The sequence below is a fragment of the Numida meleagris genome, chromosome 17 (genome assembly GCF_002078875.1).
Source record: "Numida meleagris isolate 19003 breed g44 Domestic line chromosome 17, NumMel1.0, whole genome shotgun sequence".
Classification (NCBI taxonomy): Eukaryota; Metazoa; Chordata; class Aves; order Galliformes; family Numididae; genus Numida; species Numida meleagris.
Window position 1 is genome coordinate 6,575,444 of NC_034425.1, and position 10,521 is coordinate 6,585,964.

Sequence of the window (10,521 nt, forward strand, 5' to 3'; positions counted from 1 at the left end):
CTGCAGGGGATGGGTCAGGAGAGCGGCACAAGAACAAAACACGTGAGGAAGGCGATGCAGAAAGCTTGGCACTAAGGGCTCCAGCAGGCTAATCTGTGTGCCCCTGCAGTGCAGAACCATACAGCAATGACACCAAACTGTGCGAATATCAGAACCCATTTGCCTGCCTTTCAATAAGCTCTGTATTTCCGTAATTCAATTTGGGAGGTAATTTCCTGATTCAGGCTCAGCTCTTGTACTCTGCCCATTTTTCTCTTAACACATCCTGCAAACAGGCTGCAGGCTGCCGTGTTTATTTGTGCCAAAACAGAAAGCAGAGGGCTGCCATTTCTCCCTATCTGCCTCTATATTTTGGTTGCAAGAGGCCGTTGGGCCCTCTGATACGGCTGCACCTCTGCATTTCAGAGGCATTAAGAGCTCTGGAGTTGAAGGGATGCTGTGATTGGGGTTGAACACGAGTCCTGCACTGATGTAGGATGAGAGGTGATGGCCTCAAGCTGTGCCAGGGGAGGTTCAGGTTGGATATTAGGAACAATTTCTTCTCCAAAAGAGCAGTGATGCACTGGCACAGGCTGCCCAGGGAGTGGGGATGTCACCGTCCCCAGAGGTGTTCCAGCAGTGTGGGGATGTGGCTCTGAGGGACGTGGTCAGTGGGTACGGTGGGGGTGGGCTGGGGTTGGACTTGGAGATCTTAGTGCTCTTTTCCAACCTTAATGATTCTACGATCCTAGTGAGCCGAGTCTGCACCTCCCCAGATCCCCACCAACCAAAACTGAACCGAGACACTGGGTTTCACTTCCCAGCCAAAACATACGCAATGCAAAACAGCCCTAAATCCATCCCACTTCGGGTGCTAACGCAAATGGGAGATGGTAGATAGGAGAGTTCTGCTTGCCTACGGTTTTTAGCACAGGGCACAGGAGGCTTTCATATTACAAACTCTATTACAACACTTTGGCCGAAGGCATCCCACATGTGCATCCACCCAATTCGGTGGCCGGGGGAAAGGGCACGGCTGGGTGCAACCAGCAGCAGCGATGTCCCAGCGCAGAGAGGCACACAGCTGGGCACAGCTGGCAGCAATCCCCCCAGCCCGGTGCAGCATCTCCCTCCTGGGCGCATCCCACACAGAGGGGAGGTGGCAGGGAGCCGGGATGTGCCCCCTTCAGTTCCAGCTCTGATGACCCCGGCCATGGCTGTGTTGCACAAGGTTTGTTTGTGTGCACCAAGCAGTCAGGTGTGCTGCAATAACGAGTTAAAGCACAAACACGCCTGGGCTCTGACTCACACCCACCGGAGCAAAGAGCCATGGGTGAGGATGCCGGCAGCATGGGGGACGCTGCCTGTGTTGCATGAGTCCGTGGTCCCATTCTCCTTAGCACCATGCAAGTGTACCTCCAAACCCACCTGCATTGGTTACGGGGATCCCTGCAGTAAAACACTGCGTAAAAACATGCCAAATGCCAAAAAAAAACCAAAAAAGAAGAAAGCAAAATCGGATGGTTCCAGCCTGCTCCTGTCCCACGTGCCCCAAATCCCACAAATCACTCGTGGCCACTCCAACACCTGGGTGGGCACCAAGCACCCCGGAGCCTGTGTGCGTCGCTGCTTATCTCCAATTAGGAAACCCACAGCGCTGTCACCCGGGGAAGCTGCTGCTGGGAGCCTGCAGCCCACGAGGGGCTTGGAAGAGGGACTGCTGCAGTCCCCGCTTTGTTTCCAAAACGTCGGCTGTCTGCTTCCAGTGGGAGTTTGCTGGAATCCAAACTGGAGGAAAGCTCTTGGAATCCACCCACGGAACAAAAGGGCTTTTGTGCAGGAGGAGCGCGAGGATGAGGCCGCTCTTGTTGCCGCTACCTTCATTTCTCTGCTCCATCTGCCAAAGGGCACCTGCCAGCGGCACCGGGACGGGCGGCACATGTGGGTGGGCGCACGGACATGAGGACACACGGACACATGGACATGTGGACATACAGGCAAGGGGATACACGGACACATGGACATGTGGACAGACACAGACACAAGGACACATGGACGTGCAGACACATGGACATGCACACACACAGTCTTAGCCACGGTGGGAGCACATCTGCCATAAACCCCCCACCACAGCCCCGCTACAAACACTTCTGCCCTTATTAACATACCCACTCCCTGGAAAACTCAACAGAGAAACAGAATTCCCCCGTTGCTTGGCTGAGCCCCAAAGGAACTGCTTTCCTCAATCGGTGGGACACCAACCCTGGTGCCACACCAACCCACGGCGCGGTGACGTTCCTGCTGCCCCGTGCTCAGCAGCCACAAGAGGCTCATTTTGCTGAGACGGATTGAACCTCCTCAGCATACTGCAAACGCTGGACATTTACACAGTGCCATGGAGCCATCTCCTGCTGCTGATTCACTGCATATAAACCTGAGTTTATAATTTTCTGTTCACGAGAAAAGCCACCTTTGGACAAAACAGGCAATTCACGTTCCAAGCGCAGCAGAGAGAAATGCCCATTGATCCTGTAGTCCTGTTTGTTGGCAACACGGTCAAGATTTTGACCAACGTGACTCTGTGCTCCCCCTCAAGAACCCTCTTCTATTCATTTCTCATCTGTGAGCTTGCTTGCTTAATTTTGCACCAAAACAATTAAAGATGACACTTAGCTCTGAACAGCGCAGATGGCAGAGCTCACTCATGCTCCCTCTGCTGGCAATGCCTCCTGGCAAATGGGTAGGTCCTACCCTAAATACATTGGGCCCCCTGTTCATGGTGAGCTCGGGGTACAGGATATGGGATGCAGGATGCAGGGTGCGTGATGGAAGGATGAGGGATGTAGGCTGGAGTAGAAACGACGCAGGATGCAAGACGCATGATGCAAGATGTGGGATGCAAGGTGCAGGATATGGGATGCGGGATGGAGGAGATGGGATGGAGGATGGAGGATCCCAGATGCAGAATATGGGATGCATGATGCAGAATAGGGGATGCAGTGCTCAGACTGCCACAGAAGCCCTGAGGTTCAGATGGATTTAGGCAGAGGTCAGAGGGCACCAACTTGCAGCTCTTCTGCCAGGCACCTACCAAGAGCGTGGACGTGCTTGCACCTCATCTAATAAAGCAAAGCAAGCAGTATGTAAAGGACAAAAGCTTTTCCTCAGTTTTTATCATGCAATTTTATTTCAGTTTGGAAAACATAGTGAAATGCATGATGGCACGGCACTGCGGCAGAAGACAGCCCTCCTTGCCCTTTTTCCCATCCAGCCAAGTGTCCCTGACACAAGTGAGCGGATTTTTTTTCTACCCACATAGGCCCACGTGGCTCAAACCCCACCAGGCTGCACCTCTCCACCCAGCCTGAGCCAGGAGCTGTGACCACAGAATTCCCTTTAGGAGCTTTTCTGTCAAAGCCTCTGTAGAACTCCCTGTGCTGGGTTCGTGACTGCACATTCAGTTACATGCATAAATGCTCTCAAGTACGGTGCTGCTTTCTGACAGGGACAGGGAGAAATAGGAAAAAAGGAACCAAGGGAGAGCAAGGTGCTGTAAATCATCACACAGATCCTACATGTCTACCCCACTTAGCAACCAGGACCAAATAGATCCTGTAAATTCTGATGTGTGTGCTCAGCTGCAAGGACATCCAGTCCCACTGACTCTGCTCACGTGCTCCAGGTTTAACACATGCATAAGGAGTTTCAAGATCAGAATATGAATTAAAAAAATCACGTTCAGCTTCACTTGTATGGGGAAAGCAAACAAATCTCCAGACCCCTCCCAGCCCAGCTGCTCTGAATCTGCTCCCATTCATTGCTGCTTGGCATCAGCTGTGGCGATGCCTTTGTAAAGCAGGATCCTGTGGACTGGTCCTGCAGGAGGTGCTTCTGGGGGGTGATGCTGGCATGGGACAGCTCTAAACGTGTGCTGCAAGGTGAAGTAATTGCTGGTGCTGGTATTGGGCTAGGGGAAGAGGAGGAATGCTCCCTGCTTGCAGGAAGCTGTTCCAGCCCCTTATCTGACACAGAGCTCCTGATTTCTTGCGGGGGAAGCACCAAATGTTTTTGAGAGGGGGGGAAAAAAAAGATAAATCACACGGTTAGCTCTAAGGGAAGCTGCCTATGACATGAATGGAGCTGGAGCTGTGCTGGGTGGAAGCACGCTCCCTGCCCTGCCACGGGCACTGCTGTGACCCCAATGCCCCTTCTGCAAGGGACCTCTGTGAATGCAATCGTTCTGACCTCCAGAAGTGATTTACAACCGATAACCTTTGAGTGCAACATCTGCCAGGGACGGTCTGGGATGCGCCTGCAGCTGGGATGCTGCTGCCCCGCCGTGTCCTCCCGTGACACACGCATTGCACTGCTCCTTTCCTTAATTTGTAAAACTGCTCCTTTGGCAGCGAGTCAAGTCCTCTGCAGAGAGGTTCCGAGCTGTGTGAGCAATAAGCACATCAGCGCTGTCCTTGGGAAAGGTAAGGCAGCCAGGCTCTGTGTTAATTGCCTTTATTTTTTTTTCTAGAGGGTATCTCCCCAAGGATGGCCCTATGCTGTGCAGAGCTATTAGGTAAGTGTCTCTGTGGATGGATGGATGTTGGCTGCCGTGGTTTCTTGCACAGGGACCTGGGGAGCTCCCAGCTGAGGGGTGCTGAGTGTTCTATCAGACTTTGTGCTTTCTTTGTGCTGAGCACTCCCTGTCTCCAGCCTGGCTTCTCCCGGAGGTTATTAAGGGATTACGGTTTCCAGCCCCACAGCTAAAAAGCAAAAAACACACTGGAACAGGTTAGGAAAACAACAGTATCTAGAGCACTGCCGTTCTTCTCCTTTAATAGGTTACTCCATCAACCCTGTGCTTGTTAAATAAGAGGAAAAATCTGTGGGCATGCAGTGAAGGTCAATCTTGCGGTTTCTGAAAACATTTAATTAGTACGGTTAAGTGCTGAGGTCCGCCTGGGAGCAAGCTGCTGCATCAACAGCTCTGAGCACGGGGAAGGAATCCTACAGCAGGAGTGCAGCAGGGGCTGCATCGCGGTGCCCAAGCTCCGGAGGTGACCCGGCTCATGGGGAAACCCACCGCGGTGTCTCTTAATGGCCTTAAGTTGCACGAGGGGATGTTCAGGTTGGTACTAAGAAATATTTCTTCTCTGGAAGAGCAGTGATGCACTGGCACAGGCCGCCCAGGGAGTTGGGTTCACCAGCCCTGGAGATGTTCCAGAACTGCAGGGATGTGGCACTGAGGGACGTGGTCAGTGGGCACGGTGGGGGTGGGCTGGGGTTGGTCATCGTAGTGGTCCTTTCCAACCTTAATGACCCCATGACATGTACATCACATGTCATATATACGGGCTCAAAGCAGCGGGCATAGCATGCACAACTGCTGTGCTCTTGGGCTGGCGCTTTCCTTAGAAAAGGCCACGGTTTGGAAGACAAAATCAGCTCCAGCCCTCGCAAAGGCAAACTTGGTTTGCTTTCTCTCCCGTTTCAGCAGCATGGGAGACCCTAATTGTAGGCAATTAAAACAGCACTAGAAAGAAAGGGCCGTGTTGAAATCTAAGCTGGAAAGTGTGCCTCTAAATGGCTTCCAGTTACCAGTACTGGAAAAGTGCCTGGGGAGCATGGAGCCAATGCCAAGGGCAGCACAGTGCTCTGTGGGACCTCAGCCTGTGCACCCTCTGCAGGGCACAGCTCAGGGCAGGGGTGCACAGCTCAGTGGGATGGGGCTGCTGGGTGACAGAGCTCCTGGAGCAGAGCAAGCCCAGGGCAGAGCCAGCAGTCAGTGCTGGGGCTCCCACAAGTTTTTTTTCCTCCTTTTCCTCTCAATGCAGGGCTGTGCCAGAGGGGAACTCCATTACTTTTAGAGCTATCAGAGCAACAAAAGACTTTTTTTTTTTTTTTTGACTCATTTTCTGTATCTGCCCTTGAACTACCGGAGAAGCAATAAACATGCTTAAGAGAAATGCCAGCACGGAGGGAAGCAGTGATTTTCATAAAGCAACCGAGTGTCAGATGGGCCCTGCTGCAAGCACAGCAATGGGCAGTGCCAGGAGCAGCCCCTCGATGGGGTGAAGCAGCACAGCAGCACAGTGCTTGGGATTTGCACCACACACAGTGCCCTGAGGCCGCTGCGTGCTGATAAGCACTGCTTTATGCAGTGCAATTACATATTTTTGTTTAGGAAAAGATTCTCCTTCAAAAGCAGCTAGGACATCTCTGCCCATTCAGCCTTCCTAAAGGCCTCCTGCTGTAGACAGAAGCGGTGACTCCTGTACTTATTTTTCTACTGCTGCCTTATCTTTGGCATCTCAGCTGCGACTTTTACTGGTTTTTTTCCACTGGTTTCATCAGAGTGCAGTAGAAGTGGATGTTCGTTGGGCTTCAGCTCTGCTAATGATTCTTGATCTGCGTGGTGCAGGCGAGGAGAGCCCAGCCTTGATGAGAAAACGGCAAGCTAAGTAGGCTAACAAAACAGCAGCAGCAAGAAACTGGATCAGCTCCGCTCAGCGAAGTTTTCCTGCTTGAACAGAGGCGGGGGGGGGGGGGGGAAATCACTTTCTTTCTCTGAAATCTTTCTTACAAATACCAAACTGCAAAGGCTGCTCCCTCCGGCTGCTTGCACAACGCTCCTTGGGCTTCGCTGCACTTGGCTTTTTGCAGCAGCCTCCATGTGCAAAGGCCCTGGCTGCGATGGTTTTGGGGGCAGCAAAGCAGCCTGAGCAGTGCCTGCCTCACGCTCAGCTATTATGGGGTGCGAACCCCGAGGGATGCTCGGCACAGCCCTGCTTGCTTGGGATGCGGCAGCAGCTTCCTGCAGCCCTCGCGGAGGATGTGCAGCATCTGTTTGCAACATCTCCAAAACCGAGATGACTCACGAGTGCTTTCGCACCCCAGAGACCTTAATGATGGGATGAACTCCCTGAAACGTCAACCAAGTGCTTGGGATTTCCTGCTTCAGGGGAAGGAGGGCTTTCGGTTTGGCTCTGAGGCAGGAGAAAGCCCTATAAGCATGTCTCAGTAAAAAGCCAGTGGGAGGGGGAAGCCTGAGCCAGGATTACTGTGCACTTTTCCATTTGTTCTCGTCAATGTGCAAAATAACATGGATTTGGAAGACAAAAAGCAAAAAACCCGAAACCTTTATGCACTGCGAGTGGGTATGGAATGGTACTGAATGGCCTTTCCTGCTCTGCTGCTGCAGAATATATCTGGCATGGCACAGCTCCAGGATCCTAGATCTGCTTTAGTGCTAACATTGCTCTAGCTGATAATGCTAATCTCTTAAACTATTCCCAGCCAGGCCCTAAGGAAGGGAGCTAAGCAACTCTGCAGCTAATGAAACAACTTTCGTAATTATAGCTCTGGCCGTGGCTGAAACGCACAGAGCAGCCCTGAGATTTCTCCAGACCCCAGTGACCCCAGAGCCAAACAATCACCCAGTGCACCCTACTGGCATAGGGCTGCCTTCGGGGCCATCACTCCCCACTGACATGGGGCTGCCTTTGGGGCCATCACCCATCATGCCCCATGGGCACAGGGCTGCCTCTGGGGCCAAACAAGCCAACCAAACCAACTTCTTAGTTATCTGATCTATCTGCAACCACAGCGTGCCATGGACAAGTCTGCTTTGTGACTTCCATGCTAATTGTGTTCCATTAACGCCAGTGTTCTCGGAAGAATGAGGAGTCTCAGCTCTCCAAACTGCTCCTGCGGTTTTAATTGAGCATCATTTGTTTCACCTTAGCAGCTTGTGTGTGCGTCACAGGAGGGAATTCACCCCAAAGGAAGGCCTGTTTTTTGGTAACTGAAGGAAACTAATGAGCACCACTTGGTGTGGCAGTGAGAAACCTAAAACAAACCACCAAGGCTTTACTCCTTTCCCCCTGCAACGTATCACTTTTATTGCTATAATTACTCACATAGTTCAAGCTTTTTATGCGCTGAGGGTTTCCTGTCCCCGCTGAGCCCTGGGGAGCGTTGCCCTCCTGCCCTGTTGCTGCTGGGACATGGGTGCAGCACACCCCAAGGTGCAGCTCCATCCTCAGGGCAATGCTACAGGAGCAGCAGAGCAGGGTGCATGGTTCCCCCTCGCTGAGCAGCAGTCTTGGCTGACATCAGACACTGCTGCCCTCTGCTTTCTGCCCCAGCCATCTGCCTGTCCTTCATCCCATGCTACTTAACTCCTCCAGCAATGCACTGCACTTCCACACTTCTTTATACGCACGTGCACGCTGCTTAACACAGGCACGCTCCGTCACGACAAGTGGCACAGAGTAAACAAGTCACGCAACGGGGTCAATGCAATTTGAATCGTCAGACAGCAATTCAGCGAGTTCTTTAAATTAAAAAAAAAAAAAAAAAAAACCAACGTACAACTTGAGCTGAAATGGGTTGGTTGGCAGCCAGACCCGGCCCTGTTCCGCCCATGCCAAGTGCCTGTGTCATGGCAGCACGGAGCGCTGAGGTGGTGCTGACGAAGCAACTGCGCGTTGCACAACGCGGTGCTCCTGGGTCAATTTGCTACGAGCAAAGACCTGCCACCTACCCACGGCGGTTGTGTTGTGTTGTTTTGTTTGGAAAAGAGAGAGAGAGAAAAAAAAAAAAAAAAAAAGTCTACCATTTTGGATTTGCATTCGTTCCGCCGCGATTTCTTGGCGGAAGAAGAGAGCTCTCCGTGAAATGCTGCACTGCGAAGAGGTGCGGAGCCTTTGATCAAAGTCCATAGGGTGCACGTCCAGCAGCGTCACGTGGGACGTGGTTCTCACTATCCCTGCTCCCCTTGCAGCTGGAGTGCAGGAAGGTGAATCTGAAGCAAGGAATTGTGAGAACTGGGAATGAAATCAGCGCGCAGCAATATTTCGTGGTTAAGCAGAGCTCACGCCAATGAAGTATTTATAATTACTGCCCTAATGACAGCTGCTCCCCTTCATTTTCCTATTTCTGGGGAGAACGCTGCGTGTCTGCAGGTGCTTCTCCACTGTGGGCTTCCCCAACACAAAAAATCTGGAAGACTCCCCAACGTATCCACTGGCATCAGAGCTCACATTTACAGCATCAAACCGTGCTGAGCTTGTCGTGGATGCGATCTTCCATGCAGTTTTTCTTCCAGAAGAGCATCCCATCATTGGCAGCAGCCAAAGGCCCCACTGGGGCTCCAGGCCGGGTCCCAGCAGTGCCGCAGTGGGGAGCAAGCTGCATTTGCTGCGGCTCCTCCATCCAACCAAAAATACCACTCTGCAGCTTGAAAGAGAAATGGAGGTAGAAGTGAGCAGGTAGTGGTGGCGGTGTGTTTTGTCGACCACAAAACGTTGGGGAGCCCAGCTGGTAACGTGGCTTTGTAACACGGGGATGATGCTGAAAGCATCGCTGCTCTCTGCTGTGGGAAGGGCCAGAAGGAAGGAGCTGTTTGTGAGCTCCAGGCCGAGTTTATCTCCTCCAGCAGCTCACGGCCGTATAAAAGCAGATCCCTCCAGCGCAGCACAGGTGGAGGGGCTGCAGAGTGCTCCTGCACGGAGCCAGGCGAGATGCTTGGCAGAGAGAAGCCCCGTGGCGGAGCAGCCCCTCAGTTCCTACCCTGAGAGGGAGCACTGAAACATCCACTGCTGCCAGACAACTTTGGAGCAGGTTCAAAGCCCGGCGAGGGCTGTGCAGCCCAGCAGCTTTCTGCAGCCCTGCACGGCATTGCAGAGCACTGATGAGGAACCTCCCGTGCAACGCACGAAAGCCGCTCCGAAATGCAGATTCTGGCTGGTTTAATTCATCCCGAGGAGCGGCGCAAACCTCTGAGCTCAAATCCTGCAAAACCAAATGGCTGAACACGGAGGAGCTGCACGCAGGGTTCCAGCTCCGGTGTTCCCGTTGCAGAGCAGCGCAGAACGATGCCATTCACCGAAGCCACGCTCTGTGGGTTGGCCACACACTTTTTCCCATTTTCCTGGTACGGGGGCTGTGGGATGCCCCTGTGGGTCCCTGCTGTCAGCGGCCCCATTTCCTCACCCCATTTTGGGGGGACCCCCGGGATGCTGCCAACCCGCGCTCACCCCCTGCCATGCACTGGGACCCTCGGCGAGCAGCTCCAGGACCCATCCTTCTCAATCCTGCCCTATCAAACTCCCTTGGCTTGTCCTATTGGAAACTTTTACAATTCCCTGCCTGCTTGGAAAAGATGACTGCAGCAAACCCAAATTAGGAATAAATTATACAACAACTTTACATTTTTCTTACAAAGGAAAACTGTGCGGCGCGAGCACCTCCTGCCATGCCCCCCCAGCCCTGGAAAGGCCACCGAAGCAGCACAGCACAGAACAGAGCAACCCGGAGCAAGCCCAGCGCCAGGCCGGGGGCTGCAACCACCCCAAGCTGCAAAATGCATTGCAACAGCAAATCCACGAGCTTCCAAAAGCTGCATCTGCGTGGCCGCTCGCTGACATATGTGCATTATTTCCACAATGAATGGCCACAGCGGCAGCTCCCCCAGCGCTTCAGTTTGCAGTCCCCCTGCAGGGACTATTGCATTCCCTCCGCATTTCTGCAATATTCCGCCTCCCC

The 10,521-nt window shown here is 52.9% G+C and overlaps 2 protein-coding genes across 6 annotated transcripts in view; one reads left to right on the top strand and one right to left on the bottom strand.

Moving 5' to 3' along the window:
- Positions 1–10,521, bottom strand: part of MAP2K6 (mitogen-activated protein kinase kinase 6) — a 45,455-nt gene that overhangs the window by 33,915 nt on the left and 1,019 nt on the right. The window lies entirely within an intron of this gene.
- LOC110407252 lies at positions 652–8,337 on the top strand. 4 transcript variants are annotated; one of them, XM_021414722.1, is made up of 4 exons: positions 652–3,917; positions 4,505–4,549; positions 4,815–5,101; positions 5,808–8,337. In XM_021414722.1, exon 1 carries the CDS (start codon positions 974–976, stop codon positions 1,940–1,942), a length of 969 nt encoding a protein of 322 aa, XP_021270397.1. In that variant the 5' UTR covers positions 652–973; the 3' UTR covers positions 1,943–3,917; positions 4,505–4,549; positions 4,815–5,101; positions 5,808–8,337. The 4 variants fall into 4 exon arrangements, with proteins under 4 accessions (XP_021270397.1, XP_021270398.1, XP_021270399.1 ...); XM_021414723.1 differs by having other exon boundaries at positions 4,815–5,030; XM_021414724.1 differs by having other exon boundaries at positions 4,815–4,875.